Raw genomic sequence first — 17,935 nt, 5'->3', positions numbered from 1 at the left:
TCCGAGCTAACTTTTCGTACGAAAAAAAGTGGCACCACTGATTTTTATGATACTGCCAAAAATCCTTTCAAAACTTCTATCTATTGGAAAAAGTTCCATTTTGGTAGGTATCGCGGTTATCGAGTAATCCACTGCTGAAATGGATGATATTTAAAGTTCACCGAAAACTTTGACACCCCCTAGAGCAGCCCTTAAAAAGGGCTAGAGAGCTGCGATTTGCGCCATTAGTCATCCCTTTGGAAGGTCTTTTCACCGGAAATTTTTCTTCACTAGATAATTTAAATAAATTTTTATATTAAAGACATGTCCGTTTAAATTGGTAAAGATTTGAATTCTACATATGTAAAATAGTTGGGTACTCGTACACACCAGTGTTTATCTGGCCACCTACCGTTTGTCTATATTGGTACCTACATGTGCTAAATGAACCGGTTAGACTGCTATTAAAAAAATCATATTCCAAATATTCAAATTCCTTCGGTTTGTCTGTACGAATGATTTAATAGCATAATTATATTTTTGGTCAATGTTTTATAACGAAATAAGGTAGAAAAGTATTACCAACCTATTTCTCTCCCAGCAAGCGAAAAAATTCTTTAAATTTGATTATACGTATGTACGTACATAGAGGTAGGTACCTACTTTCCTGTACCTATTTTATGAAAAGAAAAAAAAAATAGGTAGGTTTTACAAACGTAAAACTAGGTACTGTAGATGGATTTTTTTTTCATAAAATGTAATAAAGAGACTGAACACAAAAATTAATTACCCAGTATGGTACCTACATACCTACGAGTCAAGATTCCATGTTCTTTATTTTTTCTGTTCGTTTGCATCACTGCTAGCAGGTTTTTTCTGCACGATGCACCTGAGATTACTTGTTTATCTAACACGTTTGCAACTTGATCGGTTGCCAAGATGTGATTCTGAAAATTCGAGATCGAAAAATGTATCGTATAATGGAATAAAAATGAAAATATAACTGCAACTATGATTTTTGCGATTGTTGTGTAGTTGGAATTTATACGTTGATTGTGTTCTAAACGTACGTTTCGGTTGAATTTGTTTCAAATTAAGTATAAATTCAGAAAACTGGAAACTGCCAGGACCAGACCAAGAAAGAAGATGTTTCTCTCGCTGTGAGTATAGTTTGAATCAAGTATATTAGTACCTACCTACCCTACCTAGTACCCTGGTATTCATTTTTCAGGAATGTGGAATTCTTTCATGTACCTACCTATAATTAGTAATTATATTTTTCTAAAAAAATTCATATAGGTAGGTACTTACCTATGCTTGTAACTTAGTATTTCTATAGACCCATAACTGATATATATATTTTTTTAATTTCATCAATTTATATGTATTTATCTAATAGAATCAAGTAGAATATGACTGATAAGAAGAATAAGGCCAAAACTATGGACGCAGAAGGAGGCGTCTCAGTGATGTGGAGAAACCTCAGGGTCAAGGTGGACATCAAGAAGCAACATATATTCCGAAGTGCCACTCATACTATTAAAGAACTAATTCACAACGGTAAACATTTTCATAGTATGTACCTACCTAAGTAATTACTGTGCTGATCTCTAATAATAGGTACCTAAGTAGGTATATTAAGGATGTAATGCACGATAGGTACCACAAGAGCATATTGTATCTTCTCGAATTTATTCCTGAAAACCTATAAATAGATACTTGTATCTAATCTACCTAAAAATTACGAAGCTAGTTACTCGGCCCTACATTTATCAAGCTGACTTAGAGGGTATTAGATACCAAGTAAAATAAGTGAAAAGCTCCTGTCCTCGGATTTTTGAAATTTTGATGAAACGTTGTTGGGCTCCTTTAAAAAAAAGGTTGGAGCCAAAAAATTTCCCCCACCGCACCCACCCCCTTCCTTGCTCACAAGGGCGAAAAACACCTTCTTCGCGAAAAAAAAATCGTACTTCAACAATTTTTCAATAAGGAATTTTGAATTGATCCAAAATACATACTTATGGAGGATTCACGAGTCTAGTGACGTGAATTTTTTCAAAAAATTTTTGCTCCCCCCCCCAGAAGGAGGTATCGACCAAAGAAAATTATTTTAAACTGCCGTTGACAAAATATCTCGTTTCTTAGCGAACCTCCCAAAGCTTTTAATCGTATTTTGAGAAGCACATAGAATAAATCTTCTTCTTCTTGCTTCAAAAGTTAAGCTTTTTTGCCAAAAATAACTTTCAAAATAGCCTGATTTTTTTGTAAAATTTTGCTCCAAAATATTTTCCCAAAAATTTGACTTTTTTTAACCAATAATTGCCAAACAGTCTTGCTTTTTGTTAAAATTGTCAGAGTAAGTACTTATTTTTGTTTGACAAATCCTATCAAGTCGGACTTCTTTCTCTAAAAATTACTCAAAAGTCTCGCTTTTTGCCAAAAATTGCCAAAAAAAACACCACTTTTTGCCAATAATTCTCAAAAAAATCGTGCTTTTTGCAAAAATTGACAAAGTCTTGCAATCTGTAAAAATATCTTGTCAGAGATTCTCACGTTTTAGCAAGATGGCCAAAAAGTTTTGCTTCTTTTGCCAAAAATTTCACAAAGTACGTATCTCGTTTTTTTTTTTTTAGCAAAGTGAGCTAAAAAATCTCTCCACCTCCTCCCCTCCCCCAAAACCTTCAATAGTTAATTGGTGCATTTTGAAAATTTTTTCTTCGCAAATGTTTCGCATTAATGACCACAACTGGTTGAAAGATACCATTCCTGAAACTGAGGGAAAATTTTGGGACGCAGTAGTGCCAATATTTTAGACTTCAATTGTGATCTAATTTTCATTTTCAGTGAACGGATATGTGGAACCGAACAGTTTGGTTGCTGTTATGGGTGCCAGGTAAGAGTTTTTATCTTCTGTGTATTCTTTAAATTAAAAATTTGTGTCCTCGATTCAAAAAAATGGTTATTTTTCTTTCTAGTGGATCGGGTAAAAGTACATTAATGTCAGTGTTGGCAAATAGACAATCAAGTAAGTAATACAAACTAAATACGTATCTATTATTTAGGTTTGTATGTAAGTATAGGTACCATAATTAGGTATCCAGACTTCAATTATAAATATCGCACGATTTTACTTAGGAGATTTCAAAGTGAATGGAGATATACGATTAAATGGCCAAAAGATACCACCTGAATTGATGAAGAGGATTTCAGGATTCGTCTATCAAGATGATCTATTCGTTCCTACGTTGACTGTTTCGGAGCATTTACATTTAGCTGTAAGTATCGTACGAAGGCGAGTCGTTTTTCAATTTTCCTTGAATATATATGGTACAGCCACGTAAAACATTTTAGTCAGAAGATTGTAAATTTCTGAATATTACAAAATTATCATAAGTAGTTAGTAGTTACCTACTAGGGTGTACCTTATTTGTATAGTGAAAACATTTTTTTTCGATTTTTTTCGCTCCCATCCCCCAAAAACTTGACCTCAGGTGAGAAAATAATACCCTGAAAATTTCAGCCCCCTTGTGAACTTTCTAGTTCTAACACCTCAGTCAAGTCCCTACTTACGTAAAATCAACCTATACCAATTTTAGCCCCTTATCTCCACCCAAGACTAACCAGCTGGATTAGAGGGGAGAGCTCATATTTATGTCTACATACTATAGTGAAAAAATATTCAGTGTTGCCCTAAATTATTGTCGGGTTTCACGAGAAAAATTTCTCCAATCGCGTTAGTAAAAATGAGTCGTGCTAGGGAGCACGCCTCTCCCCTCTCCTCTCATCTCAAAATATAAAAGAAATCAGAAAAATTGAAGTTTTTACTTTTTTTTTTACATTATAATCATTGGATTTGGTCCATTTTCATTATAAATACTGTTAAATATTTTATGACCTGTCTATATGATGAAAAGGTGGAACTTGTCTCCTTCCCCATAAAGTGAAAAAAGATGAATACCTATTATTACATTTTTTCCCTCGATATTTTAATCCTTGGATTTGGTCGATCTTCACCAGAAAAGCACTGCCCACATAGGCCTACGTCAGACTTTTAAGAACTTGTGGAAAAAGGACGAATTTCTGAATTTTGACTTCGAGAAACATTGAAGTGGACGTTTTGTAACAAAATTATGTCAAATTTTCACAAAAGACTTATTGACGTTCTGGTATCTTGTAATGTAAGACTTGGAAACTTGGAAAAAATCGTCAAGAATCCCTATCAATGAGATTTCATTTTCAAGTTCAAAGCAAAGAAACATATCCATGACTTGAAACTAACTTTGCATAGGAGACTTCACCTCCATTACAAAAAAAAAATCAACTTTGTAGTTCTCTAATATGATCTATGTTGGTGGTGAGCATTGTAGATGGGGACTGAAAAAAGATAAAAATAATTATCTACATAGAAGCATTCTGCACAGAGATGAAAAATGTTCACCTAATTACGAGTATCTATATGTAGACATCAATTTTTATCTTTCTCGATATTCTTCAATTTTGGGGGTCTCATAAAAGAGGACCACCATCATTTGGAAGACAAACAAGTGATTTTCTTGAAAAAGTGATGACCTAAAAGTACTCTACTCAGAAATGAAACATTATCGAAAACTTTGTATAGATATACATGAATTTTTAATTTTTTTGTTGCCTTTTTTCAACTTTGGGGGGCTTAGGTAAATAGGTAACCGACATGGTTTGGGAGACCGGGAGGAAGGTTTTTCTTGAAAAAGTGCTTATTCAGAAAGATTCTGCACATGAATAAAAAATTTTCAAAACATTTCTACAGACACCAATTTTTAATATTTTTTTATTTTTCTCAAATTTGAGGGGCTCCATGCAAGAGAGCCAAAATCATTTGGGGGTCCAACAATGGTTTTTTCTTGAAAAGGGGGTTATGTAGAACAATTCTAATGTGGAAATGAGATATTTTCATCAAATTTTCCATAACTTTGATTTATTTCATCATCTTTTGTGATTTTTTCAACTTTGAGGGGCTCCTTACTGGCGGGCCAATATGGTTTGAAAGGCCGGGGAAATTTCTTTCTTGAAAAGGGGATTATTTAGAAGCATTCTGGTGCAGAAACAAAAAATGTTCATGAATATAACTTTTTTTTGATTTTTTCCCCGGTCATGTTTGGGGGGGGGGAGCTACAAAATTCGAAGTTTTCAAAATAAGGTACACCCTAGCACCTACTTACATACTTATTTAAAAAAAAAAAAAAAAAAAAATAGAACTGATGAAATTGAACTTTGAGTTTTTGTTATGGATTGCATGAGGACTCCAAAAGGTCACCTAAACCCAGATAATTAGAGCAAAATTCAAGTTTCAAGACTTTTTCGGATTTTATCATGTAAAAAAAAACGATAGTTATTAATTTTGATTTGACAACAAAATTAACCATAACAGACATTCGTTTTTACGCAATACGTTCATTATACCTATTTGTTTATTTAGGCAAGAATAAAATTAGATAAGAAAACTACCATCAAACACCGTAAAGAATTAGTAGACGAAATATTGACTGATGTTGGATTGAAAAACTGTGAAAATCGTTTTATTGGAAATTCAAACGACGAAGAAGGAAAAGTACAAGTAAAATTTGACCGATACTTTCCCATCATAATTCATATTATAAGTACAATCAGCAACATTTTACAGGATCGAAAAATTCCAGTTGAATTTATCAGGAGGCGAACGAAAACGATTATCTGTAGCAACAGAATTATTGATGAATCCAGCTTTACTTTTTTGTGATGAACCAACCACAGGTGAGAATAAATCAAGCCCATCTTTCTTATCAATGATAACCATGAACGAATTCTACAAAATTTTGCAACAGGTTTAGATTCATTCACAGCTTTGAAACTGATGACCATTATGAGAAATATGACTAGTCAAGGAGGTAAAACGATCATTTGTTCAATTCATCAACCAAGTGTGAAAATATTCGACCTGTTTCATCAAATTATATTGCTGCATAAGGGAAAAGTCGCCTTTTGTGGGACTACTGAAAATGCTTTGGAATTTTTCCAAAGGTTTGATGGCTTAATTTTATTGAGATTAAATGGAGACAGATACACCTACCTACTCATTTTTATGATATTTTATGACGCGAATTGGTTTCAGTATCGGTTATTTCTACAACAAACAACAAAATCCGGCTGATTATTTGGTGAAAAGTCTATCGATAGTTCCTGGACGTGAAGTGGAAACTGCTGATGAAGCTACTCAAGTCTGTTTGAAATTTGAAGAAAGTCATTATGCTAAATATGTGCACGAGCGTATTGAATCAGAGAGTCGCCATAGAATAGTTCGTATTTTCAATTCGATATAACTGCTAACTTATCACTCTTATCAGAATGGATCGCGAAAAAAATGTCAGAAGATTTTGACCAAATTTGAGTTGAAAGTTGCTCAGAAAAAATGTTGGCTCCAGAGGTGCCTTCAGCCACTTTTCCCCCCAAAAGATATAGTATTATTAAGATTCATTGCCATCAAAATTCAACAACTTTTAGAGTTCTGCTTGATGTTTGGCTCGATCAATGCAAAATATCTGAGAAGAAAAAATTGTCAGAATACGAATTTATTCAAAAAATAAGAGATTTGCAAATTTTTAAAAAAGTCTCCAGACTCTCCACTAAAGGTCACAAAATCTCCCAACATTTTTTTTTTTTTTTGGCCATACACACTGTACTTTATCAGCTTAGAATTAAATTTATACTTAATTAATGAAGTGCATTTTCAAACAATTTGCAGGAAAATCTTGGTGGATTGCAAAACATGTGAGTGTTTATTTTTTTTTACCAAAATTTAATTCTGTACTTCTCAATTTATTTTTATGCACGTACAAATATTTTTTAATTTTTTAATTGCAGCGATCATATTTCCTGGTTTCATAAATGTTACTTGATAATTTATCGAGAAGCAATAAGCACCATCAGAGATCCATCAATACTGTATTTTAATTTCATCAGGCAAATGGTACGTAAAATAGATTGTTTAAAATGATACATATTCTTTCAGTAAGAAGAAGAAAACAAAACAGAAATAGGCAGACGATAAAAAATGTAATTTTATTTTATAGTTACTCGCTGTATTGCTTGCATTTTGTATCAAGAGGACAATATTTATGAATCAAGAAACTATTCAGTCGATAAAAGGAATCCTATTTTTAATTATGAATGAAAATTCAATCACTCCTATTTATGTTACTAAAGGTTATTTCCCTAAGAAAATGCCTATGTTTCTTCGAGAGTATTCAAATAATATGAACACGCCGCTGATTTTCTATTTATCTAATATTATTACGCTGGTGAGTATTTCGATAGTACCTACCTCAATAGAAATATTTAATTACTTAATGATCTAGTTGACCATTAAACTCAAAAACAACAAATTTTAGGCTAATCCGAAGCCCCCCCAGCAAGTTTTGGGTACATTCTTTCTGGAATTTTACATTGCTTTGAAAGGGATAAAAATGAGCTCTGGCACATTTAACTTTTATTAGAGATTTCCTATTTCCTGTAAGATCGGCCAAGTCACCAATTTACTCATTTTTTACTAAGTACAATGTGAGGAATTGGGGACTAAATCGAAAAGGTAGGTAGCTCTCCAAAAAATTTCAGTTGCTAAAATGAATACTTGACTGTCTTGAAAGTTGAAGGGTATTAAATTTTCCAAAATGATAAAAAAATTGCCTGAGGCCCACTTAGAAAAAAAAGAAAAGTTACAGCTCTACATATTAATAATTTTATAAATTATTTCTCAGATTCCAGGATTCCTATTCCAACCGACATTATTCACTGCAGTATTTTATACGTTATCGCAGCAACGAAACACTTGGATAACTTTCTTAATAACTTTAGCAGCCAATGTTTTATTGTTCAATATATCAGCATTGTTTGGTAAGTCAGATCAGATGTTATCTGAGACATCCAACCTACTACATAAATAACCTACTTTTCCAATAATAAATAAAATAAATTACTTTTTATTTTTTATTGATCAGGAATTTTGATATCATTGGCGACAAATAGTCCTGCGATTGTTGAATCTTGCATACTGATCATGAAAACATTATCCTATCCATTTTCTGGAATGGTAATGAGAATCAGCTCGATTCCTGTAATATTTCGATGGATTCGGTACATTTCGTGGGTTACTTACGCTTTCGAGTGTCTGCTGATTGCATATTTCGAAGGAGTGGGGTATATTCAGTGTTCGAAGTCTCCAGAAGTGCCATGTTTGAGAAACGGACAGGAAGTCTTGAAGTTTATGGATATCGATGGTGAGAATTTGCGACGGAATATAATTTCCATGTGTTGTATTTATGTAATTTTTCATTTGCTGAGTTTTATAGCTTTGAGGATTAGGTTGTCTTTGAGAATGAATGGTTGATTGGTGTTATTTTTTTTTAAAATAAAGGTTCTCTGAAGAATATTTATGTGTTATATTTTCTTATTTATTCCCATGTCTAGAAATTTGCAAAATATCAAATCATTGGTGTTTTTGAAACTGAGCAATCGATTTTTCATTGATAAGGTTTCGGAGCAAAAATATAGTTAAATCTGTATCAACCTGGAGATTCCCTCAAGTACCTAATACCTTCCAACTGAAAAGATATTGAAGGAAAAAATATAGAATTAAAACTACAGCTATCATCTCGTTTTTGAGATCAATCAGAAAAATTTATTTTAAACAACAAAATTTTACGAATAATACCTAATTTCAAGTTTTATGGCTAGGTATCATACCACGAGTCTCTTCTCGAGCCCCTTTCGGATTTTCGTCTTGGATTTTTGTACTGAAGAAATAAGATAAACTGAAATAAAAAAGAATTAAATTTTATGTGAAATTATGTCTCAGCAATATCGATGTTGATTTGAATTTACCAAAAGCATAAGATGATCACTACATCTATGCCAACACTGAGAAGACAAAATGCAGAAGGAAAAGTATCCAACGTTGACTTGAAAATGGCATTATATGCGGGGAAAGTGAAAGGGAATAGTAATGCAAATACTCCATTTACAGCTTGTAGTCGACCTGTGGGTGCAAAACGTATATTGTTTAGTGAATAAATCAGGTACCTACAGTAAATATTATTGTTTTCAAATCACTTATTCTCTAGATTTTACCTAATTCATTCACGTTGAAATATTTACTCATGAACGATACAGGAATCACCATAACACAGCCATGAAATATATCTAATAAAGGAACTGTGAACATAAAAAATAAAATCAACCTTTTTCATTAAAAAAAAAAAAAAAAGATTATATCTACTTAGTTATGGACTATATTTAGCTCAAAATTACCAAAACATCTTTTACAAGGAGAAAACTCAAATTTAAAGTGCCTATTTTGAATAATATAGGTATACATACCCGTAAAAATCTGCCAAATTTGAGTGGCCAACAGCAATAACGTGATGGCTACCAAGTCAAAAGATCCAGCCAAGATACCAATCAGTCCATCGTGAACTTTCAAACATTTGCTCAAGATAATCGAGCAGAATAAAGTACCTGAAAACGTGCATTGCTTACAAAAGGAATTTTTGAGCTAATACCCTCCGATTTAAACGAAAGTGAGCTAAATCGACAGAGCATATCCTAAAACCCTCAATTAAAAATTATCTGGGCTGAAGTTCATTTTTGGATTTTTGTAAATTTAATAAATTCAAAAAAGCTGCTTTTATGTCGATTTTTCAAATTTTTCATGAAATATATATTTTTTAAGCAACTTAATCAGAATGCATGACAACTTCATTTCATTTCTTCCTCCCCCTCCCCACCATTTAGAAAACTATACCACTTTTGGATCATTCGAAGTCTCCGTCGTGATAATAGGATTTTCTCAAGAAATTTCAAATTGCTTAGCGGAGGCTCCAAAATGTTTCGAGATTGGTTATTTTCAAATTGAATTGTTTTATTGTACCTACAAAAATCGAACGGAATTTGAACGAAAAAACCACTCAAGGAGTACTTATGGCATTTCTGAAAATTTGATTTTTTCCATTTTTTGCAGTGATATAGAAATAAATTTTGGTTACTCAGAAGAACTTCAGCACATGTTCTTTCGATCTAGTTTGGTTTCGTTCAAAATCGAAGGGGTTTAGTTCAAAAGATCCCTTTGATAATTATGATAGGTAGGTATATGTATAATATCTAAATTAAAAGGTAGGTAGGTAATCTTGCGTTTGAAATAAAGTTGAACAGGAAAATATTGTTTTGCATTAACCCTATTATTTAAAAAAAGAAAACCATGTGTTTCAATTTCAAAATTACATGAAAAAAGTTTCACTTTTTGATGTCAAAAAATTTAGGCAGGGAGGGGGATTCAAAATCTTTCGCCCTATCATATTTGTGTGAAAAAAGTTGGAATGCATGCTAATTTTTTTCACCAAAAAATTGAAAATGATTCAAAAAAATGATTGGGCTCTCGTCGGGGTGAAATTTTCCTCAAGTGGTCTGGGCCCAACCAAGTCCATGTTTGAGCTTATGCCACTGGCCTTGAAAGTACGCCGAAAAGTCGAATACAAAAAATAAAATGACAGAAATTTGAATTCAATGACACTGATTTCACTTCATTATTTTCATAATTTTTCGAAATTTTATTAATAGGTAAAAATTGAGAACCAATTTTGACGTTTTTTTTAAAAGAGAGAGGTGGTTAATTAGTTACCTATATCGAAAAAAAAATGGATTTGAACTCAGTGCCTTTGAAAATAACCGAACATGGAGAAACAATCATCAGGATGACGTCAATGACGATGATAGATTGATATCTATTACCTATCTAATGAGATTCACGATTCTGTAAATTGGCCATTAGAAAAATGTCAAGATCGCGTTAAGTATGTAAGTGATAGGTAGGTATCTGGTTACTCTTTTGACAAGTAACACGTTTATTCAATTAAAATATTTACATTTAAAGTTGATTATTTATCTCAAATCACATTTGCATACTACGTATATAATATGTGCCTACAAAATATAGTCAAAATAACGAAAAGGCACTGAAACGGAAAAGCCAATACTACGATAGAAAACGATTTATCTATAATTTGAAACGCTGTACCTAATATGTACCTATCTGCGCGTACGTCTTCTGAGAGCAGCAATGATAATTATTTTTTCAGAATTTTTCCCGTACTTCAAAATGGAAAACCGTCGTCAGAAATACAAAAAATTGATTTTTTCACAATTTTTCTCATCCAAATTGGTCAGTATTTTTTTCTCGGAATCCCTCTTTCAAATGACCTAATTGGTCAACATTTGTGTCTAGACTAATATCAACTCGAAATACTACATTGTACCTACATCATTCATATTGTAATTTCAGAGAAACTGATTTACCTGTGATAACAATTCGCAGAAGAAGATAAAAAAACTGTAAACTTATAAACTTACATACGAGTAGGTATGCAGAGGAAATTTCCATTTTTTTCTCAATATTTTCATCAAAATGCCAAATTTTAGTAAAAAATGTTGTTCAAAAAGAAAATAAATTTGTGCCCAAACAAAGCAACAGCAAAACTATCACCAAATTGTTTAAATGTTTAATTATGATTTAAAAAAAAAAAAGTAAAAATTCGAACTTTAAGCACAAACGAATAAGATGCGTATTTTTTGTCATTAGTTGTATTGATTTAATTGCCATCGCATCACTTGTTTAAATGTGATAACGTGTCTATATTTTCAGCTTTCTTATCTTCCGATATAATTTGCATGTTTTACGAATGAATTAACGAATTTGATGCCATATGAATGACCTAATGAGAAGTCATTAATTATCAGTAAATACGTACCTATATACCTACAAGAAAAATTTTTCTACACGTGGAATTAAAATTGGAACTTGAATTCCAGAAATTCCAGGTAAGTATATTTTTTAATGCGTTAATAAAAAACTGTAAAAAATATATTAAATGCTCAGTTTCATATAAAAATAAATTTTCCAACACTGATTCACTTCAAAATGTATACGAAATTCATTTTTTTTGCACCAAAATTAGCGTTTAAATAATATCATGTCCTAAAACTCCTAATCAAAATTTCAGGTTCTAAACTTTATTTTTGGATTTGTGGCAAAGATTGCTCGATACGTGTTCTTTAAAAATTCGATTTTTTCTTCTGGAATTTACAAATTGATCAAAAATTCACTTTTGAACTGACACTCCTGGAATTTTGCAATAACCTCTTAAAATAAACGACAAGGTGTCCAATAAGCACCGATCAAGGAGGTTTCAAAGTACATTTCTGGTCTAATGCAAATTGATTTGAAGTTTCAATGTAGTTTTTGTTGACATATGTGGGAGTTGAATTGAAAGAATTATTCACATCTCGGTTCACACTACTCAAAAAAATTGCATCTTATGAAAAAATTTGAAAATAATTAGGTACCTTCTATTAACTCTAAAATCTGCGTTTCCCTGGCAAATATGACATAATTATTTTTTCGTGATTTTTCATGAATTAAGGCGATGCACTGAGTACAGAAATTGCGGCTAAAAATTTGTTTGACCCATATATACGAGTAGGATCCAATTAATGGTTTACATAGATAGTATTTTGTAGAAAACATACCTGAGTACATTTTGATAAATTCCACTTTGAGGCTTGACTTTGGATTTGAAGTGTTTCGTGAAAATTTTAGGGAGAAAGGGGTCATGAGTCCTTTGGGTAGGCTAGTTTTCAAGATGAAACATTTTTTGTCATTAAATAATAGTTTTTTGATTTTTCCAATTTTATATTTTTCGCTCAATCACTTCACAAATTATCAGTTAAACTCAATTCTTGTTCAATTTGTGATGGGAAATGAAAAATTCCGGGTGGGGAAATCTCATGATTAGAAATTGGAATTTTGACATTTTGTGATTTTTTTAATCAATTAATTTCACCTTTTACAACACGAACACTTTTTTATTCACGAAAAATTAAAATTACAAATACATTAGATTTTATAAAATGAGACGCGTTTCGGTCGTCGTAGCGACCATTATCAATCACGAATGAGATGAAAACTGCGATAGATACATTGTACAGTACTTCAGCCCATCACCACTCCCATCAAACCTCTGGTATCCAGTATATGATACACCGTCTGTTAAATACCCCCTTCTCCTCAACCAAGGCCTACAAAAAAGAGCTCAACACCATCATCCACATCGCTCAAAATAATGGATACCCTAGAAAGCTTGTCTTCAAATTACTTAATCGTATACGCCGTATACGGTTCAAAAAATTACTCAACAACAACACTACGTTGATCAACACAGTACACCAGGATAAGAAGAAGTTCAAAAAATTCAATTTCCATGTATCCTCAACCTCAAAGTTGGTCCGGGTGTTCAAAAGTAGCGACACAAGTGATACTCAAATTGCCTACTCATCAACGAATTCGCTAGGGTCATTGCTTTGCAATGCCAGAGACAAAATTCCGAAAATGGAAAAAAGTGGTGTTTATCGATTGTCTTGCAATAACTGCTCTGCAACTTACATAGGCCAAACTGGGAGAAGTTTTAAAATAAGGATAAAAGAACACATCTCAGCTTGGAAAAACAGACATCTTGAGAGAAGTAATTTTGCGGACCATTTAATAAAATCAGGACATGACTTTAACCCTGACTCAGGCTTAGCGATACTGCATACAGCCGAAAAAGGACATCGACTCAACACCCTCGAACTTTTGGAAATAAAACGCCATGAAAATTCAACACAATTCAACATGGTCAATGATATTTCACCGAACAGCATTATCGATTCTCTGCTTTCTATTTTAAATCAACCCCTACCCAGCCTACCTCGATCATAATTTACGTCGCATTTTCGTTTTATTCTTGTAATCGCCCCCCCCCTCCCTTAGATAACTTCCCAACGCATCTACACATCTTCTACAATGTATCTATCGCAGTTTTCATCTCATTCGTGATTGATAATGGTCGCTACGACGACCGAAACGCGTCTCATTTTATAAAATCTAATGTATTTGTAATTTTAATTTTTCGTGAATAAAAAAGGGTTCGTGTTGTAAGTAAAAGGTGAAATTAATTGATTATAAAATGTGCGAAAAAGGAGAAAAACACTACATTCAAATGATTTCTTTAAAGCTTGGCTGGGGATTCAAAAAGGTCTGAAATCAAACTAATTTTTACCCAAAGAGGCAAAAAAACAACTAGAATTACCCTCCTATGTATAACACTGCATACTTACCTATAGGATTTCCATCCTATCTACCAGGATTATACCGATGGGGAAGGGAAGGGTCAATGATGAAATGCCTGCAGGTCTAGTTTCTTCATCTTGAAAACAAGTCTGCCCAAAGAACCCATCCCAGATTTAATCCTCATCTGTGGTAGGGGGCTCGACTTTTTTTTAAACGACTTCTTCATCAACACAACATTAAACTTCTCCAGTGAATTTTATCAAAATCCAAAGTTCTTTACCCTGCACTCTTGATTATTTTCAATTTTTTTTTTGGAAATTACCTATATTCATCGATATATTGAGTGGCTATGGCTAACCTGGCTACCAGACACTAATATGTACCTAGAAATATGAAATGAAACTGAAACAACACAACTTCAGGAGGCACGAAATGAAAGCAATAAAAAATGAAATAAAACTGTAGGTATCGCACATGAATACATAATTATACCTATGCCTGCTTATGAGTCATTTTACACATAGACCAGTCCAGTCTGGTGCTATATTTTAATGGTTATTTTAGTACCTACTCTCAGTCTTCGCAACGTATAATACACTGTAGTAAACACAACATTTTAGCGGTGAGTTCCCGGATCTTTCTCAATGTATGTACCTACCTACTCCTACAGTGTCACCAAACTTTCGAAGTTTATTATGAAAAATATAATCGACATATTGGAATTTTGAAATATATAATTTAGGATAAAAAGGGTGTACATTTCTCTATCAAATTGTTGGTGTAACATTTTTGAAAAAGTATCTAATTTCCAAATAAGATGAATTAAATAATTTTTGGTGTGGTTTTTTTGTATTTGGCATTCACATGAAATAGCTCAATTTGAACTTCTCACAGAACTTACAAAAATTGATTTTTAAAATTTTTTAATGAACTGAGTTACTGGAAATACTTGTCTTCTGGAACTTATCACAAAAAAATTCTCATTGCAAAGTTTAAGGTCAGAACAATTTTTTTTTTAATTTTTCAGATTTTAAAAATTTACCAAAAATCCAAAAATGAACTCCAGTGTCTAAAATTTTGGTTACAATAATTTTTTTAGAACTTGTGCTATTTCCATTTGGCTTGGTTCCGTTCAAATCGAAGGGTGCTGGTTCAAAATGCTTTTTTTGATGGATTTTATCATTTCTCTTCAACATAACAGGTACGTAAGGAATTTTTAAATTTTTTAGCACACGTGTGATGGACCTTTTCTTTGCCATGGTTTCAGAGAAACTGTTCCTTTTACCCACCTCCCCTCTTGACAACCACTTGCATTTTTTGTAGAATTTAAAATTTTTTTATCATCGATTTGAACCACTGAAGTTGAGTTCTGATTTTGAAAAATTGTTAGCAAATCGATTGAAAGGCCTTACAAGAGTGGTTTATCTCCGTTCAGAGGTGCAAAATTAAAATTTCATTTTAGGTTCTCTTTATATGATTTTTCAAAAATAAAGCCCAAAAACTCTCTAGGATCGTTGAATTGATTCTTGGTGTTCCGAAGTCTGAAAATTAGGTGTGAACCAGCAATATGAAAGGGTCGGTATTTTGGACTGTGCATTTTAAAGAAAATATTGAAGATCTGTTCTAAAGGTATATCTCTATTTAAACGACATATGTATGACATTTTTCATTGTAAAATCAAATAGAAGATGAGTTGAAATTATTTTTTTCACAACTACTTGCGGTTGAATTTTTGAGGTTCAAACAGGAAGATAGTAAGTTGGATTGAATCTAAGAAAAGAAGGCATTTTTTACCAGGAGATTTTGAGATATAGACACAAGACACATTTTTTGTACTATACCTACTTTTTCCCTACCTATTTTAATTATTTCAACTTTTGAAAATATGCAAAACAATACTTTCTTGTAAAAACCAAATTTAAGTTGTTAAATAGGTAGGTACCTACCTAATGTTGCCAGCGAAAATCTATAAAATGAAAAAACGCTGTATTTCTGTTCGTCAAATCCAAATCTATACCTAAGATACGGGTATAATATTGACAATTCACCTGCAATCATTCAGCCAACATGCATTACATGGTACTTATTGTTAGTACAATTCAAAAATGAAACAAAAAAGGAATCAACTCGAGGGATGAAGCATTCAACTTACCAAAATTGGTGAAATTAACAGCAGTATTGGCCAATATAAGCAACGAAACAATCACCCTTTTACGTCCTAATTTTTTATGAAATACAACTTTGAAATTATTTAATACTGTACGTTTCACGTTGAAAACTTGATAAAAACGAAAGTCCTTTTCGGCCACTGTGGAATTATCTTTTATGAAAATAAATCCAAAGATCAAAGAAACTATAGCCAAAATCAGACACAACAAATAACTGTAGAAAAATCCAATTCTACGTAGAATGATTCCGGACGACCCCTTTCCTAATATCATACAAATCGATTGAATAGCTCTGATGAATCCTAGTTTCATGGTACGATTTTCGGCATTATTTTCGTCACAAAGGTATATTTGACATGCCACTATCATCAGATAGGATCCTCCACTCAAGCCGTACAAAATCGTAGATGTTATGGCTACTACAGTAGGTGACCAATGCCAAAAATACGAATTTAAACAACCCGATAAAAAAATTAATATTTGCCCGAGAGTTACGATATGAATCAGGGGTTTTCTTCTTCGACCAACTTTATCGCTCCAAGTTGTACTGAATATTGTAACAATAGTGGCAAAAAACATAGCAGCGAAACGATACTTGGAAGTGACTTCTGAGATGAATAAAACTCCGGCTCTTTCATCGTCGCACTTGGTGTTCAAGTCCGGCTCGACTGTTCGGTTATATCGGCAGGATTTTTGAAGAAATAAATTGGTTTCGAAACCGTCTATCCAGTTGAAGAGAAGAGTGTTGATGAAAAAAGACGGTTCCACGGTCACTTGTTGTAGGAAATTTGCCATTTTTTTCAGGCAAAGTGGAAGATAGGTACACGAAACTAGAACACTTTTTTCAAAAAACTCGATCGAATGAATCCGAACTCATTTGACAAATTTAATCAAGTAACTAATATTTAATTTAAAAAAATCGCGAGTGAGAACACACCATGACGATATATTAATGAAACTAAATCGAATACGACACAAAAATATCCACGCTCGTTTAAGAAACGAAAAAATGTACAAAGTGCATTTTTATACTTCAACGTCAAAAGTATAGGTATCAATTACATACTCAATGCAGAAATAAATTACGAGTACGTAAATCATGATTCTAGATATGTCAGCAACAGGTACGAGTATTAGGTAAAGAATCTAATAAATTTGTACATGCCTACGAGAAGTGTAGTTAATTGTACACGTGATGTCTGATGTATTTAGAGCGCGTTGCCTCCCCCATCATTTGTGCGGTCATTTGTAGTGGGGGGAACGCGAATATCTTAGAGAAGTAGTTATGCATTTGACCATTTAAGAGGCGGACAGCCTACAGGCAGAGAAGAGCAAAGGGTGGTTTCGATGGGATGAATAAAATCGATTAAAATTCTAACCGGAAACTCGCAAAATTCCCAATTTAGACTTGACCTAACTATAAAGACAGAATCGATCGCGAATCAATTTATAGTGACCTTCGACTGAGATTTTAAAACTTCCCATAAAAAAATCACGAGATCATTCCAATTACACAACTTGACAAAATTTTAGATAGGGAATGTCGTTATTAAATACATAAGAGTAGGTGGGTAATTCTCAAAAAAAAAGGAAAAATTCGTGTACATGGCAAATTTCTCAA

At 32.8% G+C, this 17,935-nt stretch overlaps 2 protein-coding genes across 3 annotated transcripts; one reads left to right on the top strand and one right to left on the bottom strand.

The window, feature by feature from the left end:
* Positions 1–874: 874 nt before the first annotated feature.
* LOC135843245 (protein scarlet-like) lies at positions 875–8,419 on the top strand. The gene is made up of 14 exons (XM_065361062.1): positions 875–1,139; positions 1,379–1,539; positions 2,824–2,872; positions 2,955–3,004; positions 3,115–3,254; positions 5,435–5,566; positions 5,655–5,748; positions 5,820–6,015; positions 6,107–6,290; positions 6,737–6,762; positions 6,856–6,961; positions 7,065–7,292; positions 7,749–7,884; positions 7,989–8,419. The coding sequence occupies exons 2-14, from the start codon at positions 1,392–1,394 to the stop codon at positions 8,375–8,377; spliced, it is 1,878 nt and encodes a 625-aa protein (XP_065217134.1). The 5' UTR covers positions 875–1,139; positions 1,379–1,391; the 3' UTR covers positions 8,378–8,419.
* On the bottom strand, positions 8,033–17,500 carry LOC135843252 (uncharacterized). 2 transcript variants are annotated; one of them, XM_065361072.1, is made up of 7 exons: positions 16,299–17,500; positions 16,093–16,194; positions 9,367–9,504; positions 9,118–9,201; positions 8,872–9,025; positions 8,702–8,801; positions 8,033–8,591 (listed from the first exon to the last, which is right to left on the bottom strand). In XM_065361072.1, the coding sequence occupies exons 1-6, from the start codon at positions 17,107–17,109 to the stop codon at positions 8,708–8,710; spliced, it is 1,383 nt and encodes a 460-aa protein (XP_065217144.1). In that variant the 5' UTR covers positions 17,110–17,500; the 3' UTR covers positions 8,033–8,591; positions 8,702–8,707. The 2 variants fall into 2 exon arrangements, with proteins under 2 accessions (XP_065217144.1, XP_065217143.1); XM_065361071.1 differs by lacking the exon at positions 8,033–8,591 and having other exon boundaries at positions 8,643–8,801.
* Positions 17,501–17,935: the final 435 nt, after the last annotated feature.

Source organism: Planococcus citri, chromosome 4, assembly GCF_950023065.1.
Source record: "Planococcus citri chromosome 4, ihPlaCitr1.1, whole genome shotgun sequence".
NCBI classification, from domain to species: domain Eukaryota; kingdom Metazoa; phylum Arthropoda; class Insecta; order Hemiptera; family Pseudococcidae; genus Planococcus; species Planococcus citri.
Note: the sequence above shows the minus strand (reverse complement) of the source record. Positions and strands in the feature narration are given on the sequence as shown.

Excerpts from the sequence above, each read along its gene's own strand:
- LOC135843245 (XM_065361062.1), top strand. The coding sequence starts at position 1,392 with ATGACTGATAAGAAGAATAAGGCCAAAACTATGGACGCAGAAGGAGGC. Across the intron at positions 3,255-5,434 it reads CGGAGCATTTACATTTAGCT|GCAAGAATAAAATTAGATAA; the intron begins GTAAGTATCGTA and ends TTGTTTATTTAG. Across the intron at positions 7,885-7,988 it reads CAATATATCAGCATTGTTTG|GAATTTTGATATCATTGGCG; the intron begins GTAAGTCAGATC and ends TTTATTGATCAG.
- LOC135843252 (XM_065361072.1), bottom strand. The coding sequence starts at position 17,109 with ATGGCAAATTTCCTACAACAAGTGACCGTGGAACCGTCTTTTTTCATC. Across the intron at positions 9,026-9,117 it reads TTTCAACGTGAATGAATTAG|GTCGACTACAAGCTGTAAAT; the intron begins GTAAAATCTAGA and ends TTGCACCCACAG. Across the intron at positions 8,802-8,871 it reads GTGATCATCTTATGCTTTTG|TTTATCTTATTTCTTCAGTA; the intron begins GTAAATTCAAAT and ends TTTTTATTTCAG.